General features: G+C 43.2%; 1 protein-coding gene across 1 annotated transcript in view; it reads left to right on the plus strand.

Annotated features, from left to right (window-relative positions):
• Positions 1–18,334, plus strand: part of LOC126279803 (solute carrier organic anion transporter family member 74D-like) — a 104,787-nt gene that overhangs the window by 21,512 nt on the left and 64,941 nt on the right. Inside the window, exon 4 of the mRNA XM_049979707.1 lies at positions 5,139–5,279. Coding sequence (XP_049835664.1) covers positions 5,139–5,279 — 141 coding nt within the window. The remainder of the gene's footprint in view (positions 1–5,138; positions 5,280–18,334) is intronic.

The following is an 18,334-nucleotide window of genomic DNA, read 5'->3' on the forward strand; positions in this document are numbered from 1 at the left end:
ATAGCTCTATGAGTACATCAGGGCTGAAAGCTAAAAGAAAATTTTGGTCCCAAACTTAACTCTTAAAAGTACACCAAGGTGGTATTTGCACGTATGTGAAATACACCGAGGTGACAAAAGTCGTGGGATACCTCTTAATATCGGGTCGAACCTCATTTTGCCCTACGTAGAGCAGCGCTTCGACGTGGCATGGACTCAACAAGTGGTTCGTTGTCCCCTGAAGAAATATTTTACGATGCTATCTCCATAGCCGAAACTCTTGCCGGTGCAGGATTTTGTGCCCGAACTGACCCCTCGATTACGTCCCATAAATGTTCGATGAGATTCATGTCGGGCGATCTGGGTCGCCAAAGCATTTGCCCGAATTGTCCAGAATGTTCTTCAAACTAATCGCTAATTGCTCTGTCCAAGTGATGTGGCGTTTTGTCATCCACAAAATCTCCATCATTGTTTGTAACATTAAGTCCACGAATGGCTCCAAACTGTCTCCAAGTAGCCGAACATAACCATTTCGAGTCAATGAGTGGTTCAGTTGGACTAGAGGACCCAGTTCATTTCATGTACACAGTGCACACCATTGTGGAGTCACCATCAGCTTGCACAGTAGTTTTTTGACAACTTGGGTCCATCGCATCGTGGGACTTGCGCCACACTCTAACCCTACCATCAGCTCTTACCAACTAAACTCGGGACTCATAAGGCGAGGCCATGGTTTTCCAGTAGTCTAGGCTCCAACCGATATGGTCACCCGCCCAGGAGAGATACTGCAAAAGATATCCTGTTGTTCGCAAAGGCATTCGCGTCGCTCGTCTGCTAACACAGCCCATTAGCACCCATATTCGCCGCACTCTCCTAACGCACACGTTCGTCGTATGTTCCACATTGATTTCTGCGATTATTTCACGCAGTGTTACTTGCCTATTAGCTCTGACAGATCTTCACAAATGCACCTGCTCTAGGTCGTTAAGTGAAGGCCGTCGGCCAATGCATTGTTCATGGTGAACATGATTGAAATTTGGTACTCCCGACACTCTATTGCCGCTGTGGATCTCGGTATACTGAATTCTCTAACGATTTACGAAATTGAATGTCCCATGCGTCTAGCTCCAACTACCATTCCACGTTCAAAGTCTGTTAATTCCCGTCATGTGGCCGTAGGCACATCGGAAACCTTTTCACATGACAGCTCTGCCAATGCATAGCCCTTTTACACACGGGTACGCGATACTACCACCAACTGTATACGAGCATATCGCTATATGCTCTTGTAATATAAAATGTTTCGTTTTTGGCGCCCTGAAAACATAATGTAATTTTTACCTGACACGAACTGTAGACAACGGATTGGCACACACTCAAGTTGCAACGTAATCGTAGCTTATTTAGTTTCATAGTCGAAAAAAGAAATTTCACACAAATATATAGATCGAAATATTGTAGCACTTTTGCAACCTTATTATGGAGACTTAGAACTCTACCTAAGGAAAACAGTGTAGACATCCCGAATAGCTTTAATGTACGTAGAAGAACCTGTGTTTAAAACGTGGAATTATCTAGCAGGTCAATCAGCTGCATCTGCACGTGGACAGAGTTCCCTCTAGCTGATACGGCAAACAGTCTCGAAAACAGCTCAAAAACGGATGTAAGATTAGCAATGTGCTCAAAACATTTATAAAATTAGCCTTGTAAGTTTTTCAAGGTCACAACTAAGTCTTCAAAAGTTGTGTTTTCTTTAACGCCGGCTGCTGTGGCCGAGCGGTTCTAGGCTCTTCAGTCTGGAACCGTGCTGCTGCTACGGTCGCAGGTTCGAATCATGCCTCGGGCATGGATGTGTTTGATGTCCTTAGGTTAGTTAGGTTTAAGTAGTTCTAAGTCTAGGGGACTGATGACCTCAGATGTTAAGTCCCATAGTGCTCAGAGCCATTGTCCATTTTATTTGAAGTCTTTGTCAGGGCGTTCCCAAGGGCGCCCATACAGTAGTTTGTAGGAGAGTGCCACTATCTGGGGATATGGTATATTTTTACTATTTTGGAAGACGAATGGTGGATTTTAAGTAGGCATAAAAAAATTTCAGATCTGCTTGTGTTAGAAAACTATGTAATACTCACTTTTCGAACGTTTCACGATAGAAAAAACACCTAAATACTCTATTTTTCCCTTTTGCTAAGAGGTTGGGGCGGGGGGGGGGGGGGGGGAAGAGGACGGGGGGGGGGGGGACACGCAGCCTCCATTTTCGATAGGTATGGGCGCCCTTGAATGTGTCCCTTCTACGACCAGATTTTCTTTTTAAATTCGATCTCATCAAATCAGAAGGAAGTTACCTGGCCGTGTCTTACTGTGGGCAGCGAGCAATCAAGTCCACTTAAAACGCGAAGTCTGCAATCGACTCCGGATGTTCTAATTTTCGCTCCTGCACTTGTTTTTCCTTCATAAAGTCAACAACAGTGAGTTTTAAATCGAAAAATCATTCCACGCGTGCCCGTTGACTTGACCAACGTACCGTGCAGTAACATATTATGTCTCTGTACTCTTCGTTCAGTTCTATTGAAAATTGCTGCAAGAGACAAATAATACGTGCGACTATAGAAATTCGTACCACCAATTTTTTCACATGCTGCATGCTTGTAAATTTAGCTCAGTGCTCTTCCTGCGTACAGAAAAACGAACACCATGTGTTGATGGTTGTAATTTTTTGCTATTTCATTGTCAAATTAATCTTTAAATTATATGCATGATACTGTGATGTCATTTCATATCAAATATGCAATAACCGTCGCTTATTCGAATTGTGAATTCTCATCTCTCACTTCTGTCATTCCCACTCACTTTAAAGGCTTGTCATGGTAGCTCGCTGGACTGCCTCTTTTTGTGCTTCATACCACGAAGAAATAGCGAAGGGTCAATAGCGCTGATACAACGATTCGGCCGAACTCTCAGACTTGTGTCGACAGAAAAATGCTGCACCGAAATGCTGAATGAAATGTCGCGCTCTTGAGGGTGCCTCCGAGAATGGCCGAACAAAGCCGAGCAACAGGCCGAGCGTTGACCCGAATGGGACCCGCACACCCCTCACACATGAAGTTTGGCACGCCGTGGCCGGCCCTGCTTCAACTGTTTGTTGCTGGGTTAATGTAATAGCTTTCAAAAAGGTTTTGAGAGCATATTACTTGTGATGGGCTTTGTAAATTGGTGAATGGTGGGGGACTGTGCGTGTAATTTCTCTGCACTCACGTTTTGTTGTTTCCACTTTGTCGTGCCACACTGCAAAACTGTTTACGAGGTGTTCATCTGTAAATTCTATGTGCGGTAATTTCGAACTTATATTAACAGCAGGTTCTGTGGTGTGTGTGTCTTTGTGTGTGTGTCTGAGTCTGATAATACTTCACCGAAACATGTATACAAGTTAAACTAGGAAAGTGCACTCGAAACAGAACCCTATTTCCACAACAGTTACAGTTTGCAGCGAGCCTCAGTATTCATAGGTGGAGACCACAGCCAGATGGCTGTCAAACTTCTAAGCTCTTTGATATGTTTACATGCAACTCTGACGAAGAGTGATAAAATGAGCTCTAAATTAGTTCCATACTATTAATTTAACAAATATGACATGGCGATTTTCACCGATCAACTTATCAACAGCTAATACTTTGAGTTCAACACGAATATTGGTTGTTTCCGATTATTATAGTTCGGAATTTATGAAGTGGAATCTCACTGCCTTCTCACCACACCCCTAACGTAAGGGCGGTGGAGTGACAACCCTCACTGAATTCTCTTATTATTATTCAAGTCAGTAAAACAATTTTAGTTGAAATGACTCGCGGGATCATGAGTTCCCGCCCTTAGAAGTGGTCCGCATGTCTTGCGTGTATTTTGTATTGAACCGGGGAACTAGAAACGACGGAAAGCCTTCGTCCCGCCGTGGCCCTCAGTGGTTCACAACCCCACAACAGGCCACTGCAGTCCATCCACCCCACCGCTGCCCCACACCGAACCCAGGGGTATTGTGCGGTTCGTCCCCCAGTGGAGTCCCCCAGGAACGTCTCATACCAGACGAGTGTAACCCCAAACCTTTGCTTGGTAGAGTAATTATGGTGAACGTGTGCGTGGAGACAGTGTTTGCGCAGCAATCGTCGACATAGTGTAACTGAGGCGGAATAAGGGGAACCAATCCGTATTCGCAGAAGTAGATGGAAATCCGCCTTAAAAACCATCCACAGGCTGGCCGGCACACCGGACCTCGACTCTAATCCGCCGGGGGTCGGCACGCCTTCCCGCTCGGGAAGCAGCGTGTCAGACCGCGCGGCTAGCCGGGCGGGCCACAGCATGTCTTACTTTCACACTAATTTTTTTTCCTGGCATTAAGTCATTTGTGTACTCGTTGCAGAGATTTTATTGCTCCCCATACCCTTCCAGCCATGCTAGGAGTATTTTATTCCATATTTATTCTTTGAAATGTGTATCAAGTGTCTTAGAAATTGTTGCAGACGTTCCAGAATTATTCTTATGTTTATGTGTCATCTCCTTCCACCATTGTTCCCACACCTATAGCAGCATTTTGTTTAAGACAGTATATTATATGTGCGCTAAGTATGGCTGGAATCACTCCAGGAATCTTTGATTCCAGTCTCACCCTTACATGTAGGAATGCTAGAAGAAACTTACCAGAAGTCCTCTCCAGAGTAGTACGTCATATGTGTAACAACTGTTCTAGGTATGCCAGATCTGTACTAGAAAACAAATACATACATAAATTTCATTAACATATTCTATATTTGTATTTTTTAGAAATATTTGCTTTTGATGAAAGTTATGTTAGATTCAGAAACAAAAATATATTGAAAAAGACTTCTGATCCTAATTTAATTTATTTTTAGTAATTTTTACAATAAAAATTAAAAATGAATGTGAATTTACCGAAGTGGTAGGCTCACGAGGCGTAGTAAATAAAACGGAAAAAATAAACTAGAGGCATATGAAAACGTTTTAGGTAATAGCATGCTTCCTACTGGAGAAAATTGAATCACAATTATCTGAAAATCGTTTCGTCAAGGTTAAGTAGTGCAACGTTACGGATGCCCTGACTTCAGTTTTCTTCATTGTAATATCTTGTGACACGTGCCGTTTTCGATGTGCAGGTTTCTCGTATTTCCTGCGAATGCTGGGACCAGCCATCGGCTACGCGCTGGCGTCAGCTTGCCTGAGAGCCTTCATCGCGCCCGCCCTGACGCCTACCATCACCACCAAGGACCCCCGCTGGCTAGGTGCCTGGTGGGTTGGTAAGTAACCAGCGTCTCTACGAGGGTCCAAAGGTTTCGAGAGCAATCTGAGTTTGATGTGAAGAATGCGAATGTCGTGTGACAAGAGACTCCCGTCTGGTAGACCGATCGCCTGGTGCAAGTATTTCGATTTGACGTCACTTCGGCGACTTCCGCGTCGATGAGGATAAAATGATGATGATGAGGACAACACAACACCCAGTCCCTGAGCGGAGAAAATCTCCGACCCAGCCGGGAATCGAACCCGGGCCCTTAGGATAACATTCTGTCTTGCTGACCACTTCTTTTTTTCTTCCTTTTTTTCATTTTGTTCGACATAGTTCGTTGCGTTTGTTTTGGGCGGACGTCACAAGACATTCGTTCAAGTTGATCATTGATGCCTTGACTCAGTTTTTTTTATTACAGAGAACACGTAGCCCTCTGACCGAATACGCTGAGCTATCGAGCCGAAATACCACTCAGCTAGCAGGAGTGGTCAGTTTGATGATAGCAGTGTCAATCCAATGTAGTTCTGTCAGCAACATGCGATTATCAGTATCAGAGTATATGCTTCCATTGTCCTCAGTAGCTGTTCAGTTACTTCAGTCGTTTAGAGCTATTACGGTTGCTTTGCCGTTCAACAATAGTTGTTTTGTTTTCCATCACTCCATTCAGTAATCAAGAAGTAATGCAACTCACTATTTTCTGAAAGCAGATTGGTTTTATTCAGGATTCCAAGACATCATACTATTGCCCAATTGTTTGGTTACCAAACCTTATTTTTCAACGTCCTCCAGTTCGACGGCCTAACACCACATTACTGGGAAGGCCTGTGTGCCCGCATGGTACCACTCTACTGGTCGACGTCGGAGTCACAGGCTTGCTGCGTCATTAACCTCCCCGTCATCCACGAACTGCTTCCCGCGGAATGCGTCCTTCATTGGGTCAAACAGATGGAGCTCAGGAGGTGTGGGATCTGGGCTGTAGGTTGGGTGAGCGAGAACCGTCCAATGAGGATTTGTGAGCTCCTCTTGGGTGTGCAGACTTGGGGGAAGCCTTGCGTTGTCTGGAGAAGGAGAAGCTCGTTTGCATGTTTGTGGCGACGAACTGGCTGAAGCCGTTTCTTCAGTATCCTAAGGCTATGAATATCTGCAACCCTCTGGTTTTCCTTCAAAAGAAACTCGGTGACAGCAATCTGCCTGGAACGCATCTCCGTTGCATACGTCATGGTGAACGCTACTTATAGTGCCACTGTTGTGATTGGCAGCAGAGCCAAACCGAATAACTAAAGGAGGCCGAAATGCACGCGTTTTAGCTCACGGAGGCTGGCGTGAGGTCTGGAACATGACAAGGGAATTTGAATTGAGAAACACGGACGTAGCTGGTGGAATACTTAACTTTAATCCATTAATGACGAATGTCGCTCTTGATGGTACATGATTTACAATATCAATAGAAACTCATCATGGCGCCTTGCTAGGTCGTAGCAAATAACGTAGCTGAAGGCTATGCTAACTATCGTCTCGGCAAATGAGAGCGTAATTTGTCAGTGAACCATCGCTAGCAAAGTCGGCTGTACAACTGGGGGCGGAGTGCTAGGAACTCTCTCTAGACCTGCCGTGTGGCGGCGCTCGGTCTGCAGTCAATTGATAGTGGCGACGTATACTACCGGACCGCGGCTGATTTAAAGGCTACCACCTAGCAAGTGTGGTGTCTGGCGGTGACACCACAGCCATCACCTATCGGAACTTCATGGAACTAAAGGGGATGAAGAGGGAATATTCCTCGATGTCCCACAACAAATTACGCATATTTTGAACCCAGATTTGCTGAGAAAAGAAAGGTGTTGCATTCCTTATTGAACGCCCCTCGTACTTCATTCTTATTTACGATCACAGTCCATCAGTTCAAAGAAGACATGCAAATAAGAAATTCTATGTACAACGAAAGCTAATGGCAGGGAAAGACTGCTGTTTGAGCTTTTCCAGGAACTAGTATTTATCTGGGGAAAATTTTGTTGGCGGTTATCTCACCACCTCTGCCTGGTTGTAGAGGGTATATGAAATACAGACAGCAACAGAAGTTTTGCAAAACTCCGGTTTCCAGTACTTCTGAAGATAGAGGTTGACTGTGGATATTGTATCACCGACACAGTCCCTTTGACTGTTCAGAGATGTCACTAAACCCGCCCAAAGATGTAAACAACCACACATGTGCAGCGCCTATTAGACGGAGGCAGTCCGACATCCGATCAGTTCCAGTCATTCGACCAGGAAGGAGGTACACGGCTCGTGTATGTAGTTCAGCCATGCCTAGACTGTCAACACATCGATTCAATCGCGTCCGCATTGTTACTTTGTGCCAGGAAGGGCTCTCAATAAGGGAACTGTCCAGGCGTCTCGGAATGAACCAAAGCCATGTTTTTCGGACATGGAACAGATACAGAGAGGCAGGAACTCTCGACAACACGCCTCGCTCAGGCCGCCCAAGGGCTACTACTACAGCAGTGGATTACCGCTGACTACAGCTTATGTCTCCGAGGAACCCTGGCAGCAACGACACCATGTTGAATAATGCTTTCCGTGCAGTCACACGACGTCGTGTTACGACTCAAACTGTGCGCAGTAGGCTGTGTGATGCGAACTTCACTCCCGACATCCATGGCGAGGTCCATCTTTGCAACCACGACATCATGCAGCGCGGTATGGGCCAAACAACATGCCGAATGGACCGCTCAGGATTGGCATCACGTTCTCTTCACCGGTGAGTGGTGCATGTGCCTTCAACCAGATAATCGTCGGAGACGTGTTTGGAGGCAACCCGATCACGCTAAACACCTTACTCACAATGTCCAGCGAATGCAGCATGGTGGAGGTTCCCTGTGTTTTGGGGTGGCATTATGTGGGGCCAACGTACGCCTCTGGTGGTCATGGAAGGCACCGTGACGGCTGTACGATGAGTGAATGTCATCCTCCGACCGATAGGGCAACCATATCGCTAGCATGTTGGCGAGGCATTCGTCTTCATGGACGACAATTCGCGCCCCCATCGTGCACCTGTTGTGAATGGCTTCCTTCAGGATAACGACATCGCTCGACTAGAACGGCCAGCATGTTCTCCAGACATGAACTCTATCGAACATACCTGGGATAGATTGAAAAGGGCTGTTTATGGACGACGTGACCCACCAACCACTTTGAGGGTTCTATGCCGAATTGCCGTTGAGGAGTGGGACAATCTGGCCCAACAGTGCTTTGACGAACTTGTGATAGTATGCCACGACGAATACAGGCATGCATCAATACAAGAGGACGTGCCACTGGGGATTAGTTACCGGTATGTACAGCGATCTGGACCACCACCTCTGAAGATCTCGCTGCATGGTAGTACAACACGCAATGTGTGGTTTTCATGAGCAGTAAAAAGGGCGGAAATGATGTTTATGTTCGTTCTATTCCAATTTTCTGATGCAAAACATTTTTTAACGTGTGTATTATCAACATACAACTTAGCATGTTGAATTCTAGTGCTCTAAAACCGTTATTCAATACTGCAACGAGCCACTAATTGTCGCTATACCAATCTGACTCAAAAACATGGCGGAAACCATGCACGCTGAATGATGTTAGTATATTACTTTACGCCGCACAAACACCATACCACCTGTCACTGGTTTTTTGCTTTTGCACTTTTTCGTCTTTAAGTGTTATACTAGTACATTCTTAATTTTCTACTTGTTCTTTTTCTTTTCCTTATTGTCCTTCTTCTTCTTAGCGGTTACTCATCTAGGATGGGCGAGCTACACTCAAGATTCGGTAATTTTTTTTTATATTTAACTTTGCGGACGGATGCTTTTCCTGTCGCCACAACCGTCATTTACCCGAGACAGATAAGTTGTATGTTCCACCAGTCTGTGAATTAAGCAGGGTGACGCTAATATTAAAGTGACCACACTTCAATTAAAATGGCAGAGAAGAAGCTAAAAAAAATTCTGCACGACATTTAATGCATACTTTAACAGGTAAACAAAGGAATCAGATGTAAAGCCGCAAAGGCACACAGTATTAAAAAATTATTACAGGCTGAAAACTGGTCCCCATACCGGTGGCAGAGCGGAACCTGATTCTTAACTGCAATGTAGTGTGAGTTAAACATTAAAACCTAATCATATTTCCTACAATTAACAAAACCACAATAACCATATGAATGTACAAGCCGCAGATTGCTAGATTCCTCGAAAGAAACTAAATCATCCATTGATCGCCCGGCAGCTTCATTTCGTCATTAAACGAGTGCTTTTGTTTCTTTTTCTCTGCCAACAGAATAGCTGAAGCTGTGAACCCCTCCATTGTCAGTTCAAACAATCTCCCACCCATGTGTTTTAAATGATCGACATTGTCTAACAGCGGCTCACTCCAGATAACACAGACAAATTTTCCCAATCAGATGTCAGTTTGGAAAGTTTCAGTCTGAAGATCGTTCTGAACTGCCCTCTGAAGAGTTGTTTTAGGAAGGCTGTGCTGAATACTGGCTTCCCTAAATCGCCTTTCATTTTTCAGAGTAGCTGTCGCTGCCCTTACCATGTTTTCTGTAGACTAACTTTGACGATTAGTTTTGCGTTCATATCTGCTAATCATCTATGAAAGAAGAACTGTCACTATCGGCAATACGGAAAACCTGAAAATATACTAACGTATCTTAGAAGTGTTAGAATAAATATGAATGCTAATAAATAAACACCAGTGAAGAATGGTACGCTACCTGGGGCACAACGGAACTTCGTTCCGTTTCGCTACGACCTCTGAGATTAAGTACAGTTCAGGATTCACAAAGCCTTCTGAAAAATAAACGTCCTCCAAAACGCACTAAAATAAAAGGCTTAACTTGCGTTAAGAGATTTCAAGAAAGAGAAAACTAATACATAAGGCATTTTCGCTTACTTTGCAGATGACCAGTTGTTAACCTTGCGATGTGCACGCGAAAAATAAGCGCAAACATACTACTAGGACAACAGTTGACGACAAACTCCTCTACAATGACTTCTTACCATGCTTGTCGCTTGGACAATAGTGTCTGAAAGTGATTATTTAGTGCACTAATTTGCAGCCAATGTAAACCCCTTGATCCGTCCTACTCAAGGTTTGTTATGCGCGTGATCATATTTTAACTGTTTGCATATCGTGAGGCGGAAAGTGGGGACCATCCCAGTATTTCCCTAAAGAAGCGTGGGGAACCGCTGAAAAACCGCTCTCAGGTCGGCCACTGCATTTGTGGCGGTCTTTAATCTGTCGCACAGATTTGATGCGGATGTGGCACTCCTTTTGGATTTCAAGGTAGCACGCTGGGCGTTGTGCTATACGAGTAGGCGAGTGTTGTACAGGAATGTACCATGAGCTACACCGTTCTCAAGTAATTTTCTGGTTTCTGTGTCGGAACAGTGTTCTTCCTGTATTAGAATTATACCGAACATAGGAATTCCTGAAGACTGACTCATAACGGAAACGTACCTAAAAAACAAAACAAAAAATGTTCAATATGTGACGGTGTAAATTCTATTAGAAGATTTCACAAACAAAACCATAAGAGATTTACTGTTATCTTTTTTTAGTGTCCACTCATTTCAGTGCGATGCAAGATGGGCGAGTGTCTTCTTCGCTGGGTGGAAAGGTTTCAGACCACTTATCAGACTGGAGCCATTTGAGTAGGTAGTAGACGGACCAGAGAAGCGCTTTGCTGGATTCTAAGAGATCCATGCATACCGGGACTGATGGTCCCTTCGACGGTGAGATCATTGGAGATGTAGCCCAATCTCCTATTGGGGACCGATAACGAAGGTAGCCGGCTTTGTCTCTTTCGAAGGGATTATCCCTTCACTGGACTTAAGTGCTGTAAGGAAAGCATGGATTAATGGACGTGCTCTGAACCGCTGTCCTCCAGCAAGCGAGACCAGTGTCTCAGACACTATGCGACCTCGTTCACTCACAACGTAAATGCAGTGGGATAGCTGACTGTGGAAGTAATGGACGAGCAACAGGGGTGCGTGTATCTACAGCCTGTTGTTCGAGGGGCTTTCAGTATGTAATGCAACATATTTTTGTCGACCACTTTAGGTCGAAAAAAATACTGAATCTGTTTTGAGACATCGCGGAATATTCGCACTTCAGCCCCTATCCCTAGGTGGCGGCACTGTACATAGCCTTAAAAAAATGGCGTCTGCAACGGAGGTGCGTAACAAGCAGTGAAATATCATCGAGTTTCTTTTGGCGGAAAACCAGAGCTTTTTAGATGTTCGTAGACTTTTGCAGAATGTCTACGCCGACCTGCCAGTGAACAAAAGCGCGGAGAGTCGTTGTGCGAGGTGTCTAGACCTGGCTCTGAGCACTATGGGACTCAACTGCTGTGGTCATTAGTCCCCTAGAACTTAGAACTACTTAAACCTAACTAACCTAAGAACATCACACACATCCATGCCCGAAGCAGGATTCGAACCTGCGACCGTAACAGTCGCACGGTTCCGAACTGCGCGCCTAGAACCGCGTGCGAGGTGTCTATCATCATTGCAGCAATGTAGTGCAAACCTGTCCGATGTGCCGCATGCCGGCTGGCAGCACACAGTTGTGACTCCTCGTGCGTGGAACGTGCGGACACACTCATTCGAGATGATAAACGGATCATAATCGAACACCTCGTTGATTGAACTGATGTCTCTCTTAGTATTTCACATCGTCACGGCAATGAAATATGGGTTCACCATTTCGAACCGGAAACAAAATGGCAATGCACACCACCTCTTCTCCAAAGAAACAGTTCAAAGCTCAGGCGGTAAGGTCATGGTGACGGTGCTCTAGGACTCTTAAGGGGTCACGCTGTTTGATGTTGTCCTTCATGGTACAATGATCAACTCCAAACTGTATCGCACTACCCTCAAAATACTGAAGAAACGACGTCGCCACAAACATGCAAACGAACTTCTCCTTCTCCATGACATCGCAAGGCTTCACACACGTTTGCGTACGTGAGAGGAGCTCACAAAACTTCATCGATCTGTTCTCCCTCATTCACCTCCAACCCGTATCTCACCCACTCTGATCTCCATCTGTTTGGCCCAATGAAGGATGCATTCCACGGGAAGCAGTATGTGAGTGATCGGAGGTTATTGATGGTTCAAGACGTTGGCTTCAACGTAACCTATTTGAGTGGTACCGCCAGCCTCGGTGGCCGAGCGGTTCTAGGTGCTTCAGTCCGGAACCGCGCGACTGCTACGGTCGCAGGTTCGAATCCTGCCTCGGGCATGGATGTGTGTGATGTCCTTAGGTTAGATAGGTTGAAGTAGTTCTACGTTCTAGGGGACTGATGACCTCAGATGTTAAGTCCCATAGTGCTCAGAGCCATTTGAACCATTTGAGTAGTACCATACGAGCACACAGGCCGTCCCAGTAGGATGACGTAAGGTCATCGCATTGAGCAGAGATAGTATTCAAAAATAGGGTTTTGTAGCCAAAAAAATGGGGAATGCTACATAAAACAAACCTGTTTTTACAAAAAGAAAAAAAAAGTGTTCCACTACTTATTGAACGCCCCACTGACATAGAAATGCCTAAAGGAGGCTTTATCTACATCTACATCTAGATGATTACTCTGCTGTTTACAATAAAGTGCCTGACAGAGGGTTCAATGAAACACCTTAAAGCTGTCTCTCTACCGTTCCACTCTAGAACGGCGCGCGGGAAAAACGAGCACTTAAATTTTTCTGTGTGGGTCCTGATTTCTAATCGAAATTTAGCGGATTTATTTTAGTACTCATGTGAATAGCCTCCCACTTGCCTTTATACAGGGTCAGTTGCCACTTTTCGCACCATGCAGATAATTTTTCTAAAACATTTTGCAATCAGTTTTTGTCCTCTGATGACTTTGCAAGACGGTAAATGACAGCGTCATCTGGAAACAGTCTAAGACGACTACTAATATTGTCTCCTATTTCATTATTATGGATCAGGAACAACAGAGGGCCCATAGCACTTCCTTGGGGAACGCCGTGAGCAAAGCTGTCAGATGGAAGATGATGATGGTGATGAGAGACAAAACTGCAGTTGATATATCATTGATGCAAGTGTTATTTACGAGCTTAAACATAGCTTTCATCCTGGAATCGTCACAAACATATGCCAAATACAATATCACACTGTGATTTGGAATATTCGTTAACAGGTTATCAGGGGCGCTCTGTTACACAGGGTCTAAATTTTAAGTTGGCAAGCCAGAATACATGGAAAAATAAGCTTCACACGAAAAAATATGTAGAATCCAAAGTTTATTATTTTTGAAGGGGACATCTGCTGCTGCTAAAATTAGCCCACCACCCCAGCCCCCTCGGGGTGGGGCGGGAGACAGCTTTAAAATTTCAAATGGTAACCCCTATTTTTTATTACAGAATTAGAGTCTACATAACAAACTACGTACATTTTGTCTTAAACATTTGTTTTGGTTCTTCGTAGTTGGCACTGTACTTCAAGAAAATCCATGTTCTTATTTTTGCGTGGGATATGGTTACGGATAAACAAAAAATACTTACAAATGTTGAGATCTACAAATGTTAACCCAAATATTAATTTAATATGGGGAGAGAGGGAGATTTTTAGTATTAGCGAATCAAAATTTACGAAGTAAATAAGAATTTTTTATTTACCTGTTACCATATCCCACGCAAAAATAAGAACATGTATTTTCTTGAATTACAGCGCCAACTACCAAGAATCAAAACAAATGTTTAAGACAAAATGTACGTAGTTTCTTGTGTAGAAACTGATTGTGCAAAAAAATGGGGGTTCCCGTTTGAAATTTTAAAATTGCCTTCCGCCCCACCCCCAGGTGTCTGGGGCGACGGGCTGCACCAGCAGATGTCCTCTTCGAAAGTAATCAACTTTGGATTCTACACATTTTTTCGTGTGAAGCTCATTTTTCGAGTTATTCTGGTTTGTCAACTTAACATCTACACCCTGTATAAGCAGATTTATACGTCGGAGGAACAGACAGCACGCTAAATTCATTAGGATCAAGCCCAGTTTGGAACCGATCTTCTGGTAACTGATTTACTTTCAAAAAGCTATTCAAATGACGCTCTCTTGCTGCAACAATTGGCGTAAATCTACTCTGCAGAATCATCGTCTTATAGTTCTTTCCTTCATTACATACGTGTTTACTTTTTATAACTGTACAATAAGAATACTTTGATGCCATTTCTGTGCACTGTTGCATTTCTACGAAACGTTGTGGTTGTATACGCATCTTGAGAGTTAAAATGAGACCTTGAGCCGTTATATAAGTTTGAGAATAGACAACGAGCCGTAAATTTTCAGGAAGCTTCTTGTCATTACGGGTATCCCCGTGGCCAAGATAAGACTTCGTAAGTGCTCCCCTTTGTCTAAGCCCTGTTCACGCTTTTTAATTAAACAGCGTTTTAATACCGTGTTTACTTCAGAAGACGGTTGCGTGTGAGGCGGATATCTCTTCTAACTTGTAAATGAAACATTCAGTCTCAAGCGAGCCACATAACTGCTGACAATGTCGAAATGCTAATGTCGCATTTCGCTGACGTGATTGATAATTAAAATTTTAGAGCTGCCACAAGCTTTATTTTACGTGTTCCACTTACCCAATGCGAGGATCTTCAGAACTGTGGAACTACAACGAGTTACACCACAGTACAACACGATAAATCAACAGATTCAACTTACAACCACGTAAGTCATATCACGTGGCTGAGGCTCCCTCGTTACAAATATCTGGCTGTGTATAGCGCTACCTCGTGAAGCCCTATGTAGCGCTACGTAACAAAGAAACCACTAATATTAGTAAAGTATGGCAAACATCCTCCGCTTTTTTGGGCGTTCATACATACGAGTCTAAAAAACATACATCATTATTAAAATAAGTTTATGGCTACATTGTAATATTACAAATTAAATTTATATTTGCCACTTTTACAGGCGTAAACACGCGTGTCATGTGTATAACATATTATTAATGTCATTAAGACTGATCTATACTAACGCATATTACACATACCATTCATACGTGGGGGCACAATTCTTCTCACATCTGCAACTGTTGGAGTGCAGTACACAGTGTGCGATTTGCAGGGGGGGATGGATGGGGACTTCCCCCCCTCTGCATCAGACCATCCCCTCCTCTGGTTTTAGTTTATGCATCCCCACCTGGGATGTTTATTTCCCAAGCACTGGAGTAAAACTTTACGTATAATTTTAATTTGTGGAGACGAACACTGAAAGTTTTTAATAAGTCTTACTATTAATACTATTAATATGTTTCAGTTTTCTATCATCAGAATAACTTTTCACAAATGTGCCTCTACGTTTTGAATTCCCCTCGTATAACTGTACCCGTATGTAGATGATTTTGTAAATAAGCTTTACCTATAATGTGCTTTTAAAGATATAACAAGGGATGGCTTTTCTGATGTGCATACGCGTCAATAGTGAGTTTCGGCATTAACATCTATTTATAAAAAGCTGTTTAATCATGCGTAACGCCACGGTCGAAGCTAGTAACATATATAATTCCACTAACCCCCTAAGACATCCCTCCCACTGGTAAAAGCACAAATCGCACCCTGGCAGTACATGGAGATTAAAGTGTTTAAAACATACATATACATTTAGAAATCACATATTTGTACATGTACGTATTTGCTTATGCCCACGAAGATAACACATTTGAATCTGGAAGGGAATTTCGTATTTAAACCAGACGGCAATTAGGAAGACCATTCATGTTGGCGCTGCTGACGTCACAAAAATGGGAAAGAGTTGCTGATTTTTACGGGTATGAACACATTTCTAAAATTAATTATGGGCTATAAATACATTTTAAGTCAACATAAAACAGAAAAGAAAACTGTCATTTTCTTCCGGACTTTAACTTACGTATGTCGTACTTGTAAATACTATTAAAATCGTTAACAACTACCCACAACTAAATGTATATGATTGTAGAAGTTCTAAAATAAGGTGGTTATTCGTCTAAAGATTACAGTTTATTAAGATCGAAAAACATAAAGAATTTTAAAATTACAGTACATGAAATTTTCGCATTTAAGGAAGACAGCAAAGAGACCATTAAGATTAGCAGTGATAATGTCAACGGGATGGTATTGAACTGGTAATGGACAAATTGAGGGAAACAAACACAGTAACAGTTTTTACTTCTAGGCGGTATTCCAGTGAGTATTGTAGTCTTCTAAGATGATGGAACTAAAGAAATAAGGTGTCCGAACTGCATCAGCATCGAGATATAATAGGAATAACATCAGCCTGCGTTTGAAATAAAGGAGTAACTCATTGCAGCGTACACATTATTTTTCTTCGACTCAGGAATCAAGTCGTGTGGCGAAGGGTACTTCTACTACATCACCCTTCTCACTCCCTTACTTCGTAAGAAAAAAAAAACGACTGTCATTAAATCTTTGTCTGAGCGCAAACCTCCCCAGAGTTTCTTATCGTAATTATTCGCATGATGTGGGTAGTTGAGAGCAATATGTCACCTGACTCTTTTTAGACAGCAAACTTCCGTATTTTTAACAATAAACTTCTCTGTTATGCACAATGCCTCTCTTGTAGCGTCTGCGAGCAGAGAGAGCACTGCCGTAAAGTTCTCGCGCTTACTTTACGGTTCAGTAATGAAACGCTTCACTCTTTTATCTGGATCTCATCTGACGTGCTGTCATCATGCTACATCGGCTCTAAATACCACATCAACATCGCGTACAATCTAACATTCACAGAACTATAATAATATTTCGACGTAGCTCAATGACCTGGCCATGTTTTTCAATTGGACTCCCTAACGTACCCTAATAATCCTGTCTGGTACAGGTGATATATAACTTGAAGCAGAATTCGAACCAAATGTCGTTCCTGATAAATCTCACATCATTAAAACGTGAAAGCTACGGTAAATGCAGACTGTATAACAGGGATTCGATCTCGTGACCTACCGGTTTCCAAGCAGGTACCTTTACCAGTTTTTTTATTAATAACAGGAATCTTTTGAGTAGGTGATATGTACAGTTAACTTACATTGAAATAATGGTTATAAACAAGAGCTCGACAAAGTTTAAATATAGGAAATTAGAATTAATTAGAAAATGCTCAGTCTGAATATTCGTGCAAACAGGAAATAGTTTTTACAAAAAGCTGGCAATAACAGACACTGCCAGCTTCAGTCTGGTGGAGAGAAGGTGGGCAGGCGTCGAACCCCGTGGCCTGGCCAGAATGCCTCCCCCTCCTTTGTCACTGAGCGGCTCTTCTGTCACTGAGCTGCTCCTTACACAGATAGTTTGATATCTTCCGCTTTCTTTGTGTTGTGTAAATTTTCAAAAATAATACCAGTAGCGCTAAAGGAAGGAATACAGAGGAAAAACAAAGACGAGAAAACAAAATACAATGAGGGTAGCAGTTGCTTCTGGAACTGTCCGACACCCTGTCTTTGAAAGCATGTTGGCAAAGAGTTCTCGAAATCGGAGCAGTTGCAAGCAGGACCAGCAAGCCGTAGACATAAATTGGGTAAAAGACGAAAGGTCGTCGACGCCGTCACTAGCAATGACAAAATGTACAAAATGACCAACCAGACAAATTAGCGTATTATTCTTCGTCCTCGGAAAAATGAAATAGCCGGCTGCAAAATTATATCAGTGGAATATGCAGCTTCAACAGACTGAGTGAGGAAAGCCAATTGCTTCCTGATCCAACACCAATTCGTCAGGTGAATACGACAAGTAAACCAGTGCTGCAGCGTATCTAGGAACGCACATCTACTGCCTTTATCAGTGTCATTCGTAAATAATATAAATGCTCGTTGGTGGAAATAAAGTTGTTATCACCCTGTACCAGGAGGAGGCTACTGTCATTGATAGAACTGAGAGGCTGATGTTGGCCCACACAATTTCCCAGGAGACCTCACGAACTCCTATTTAAAAGATAAATAACCTCCTCTTTATAAAAACGCGAAAGTTGCACTGTGTCACTATACGGACCATATAAGATAACCGAGGTCAGGTC

This window comes from Schistocerca gregaria, chromosome 1 (genome assembly GCF_023897955.1).
Source record: "Schistocerca gregaria isolate iqSchGreg1 chromosome 1, iqSchGreg1.2, whole genome shotgun sequence".
In the NCBI taxonomy this organism is placed as follows: Eukaryota; Metazoa; Arthropoda; class Insecta; order Orthoptera; family Acrididae; genus Schistocerca; species Schistocerca gregaria.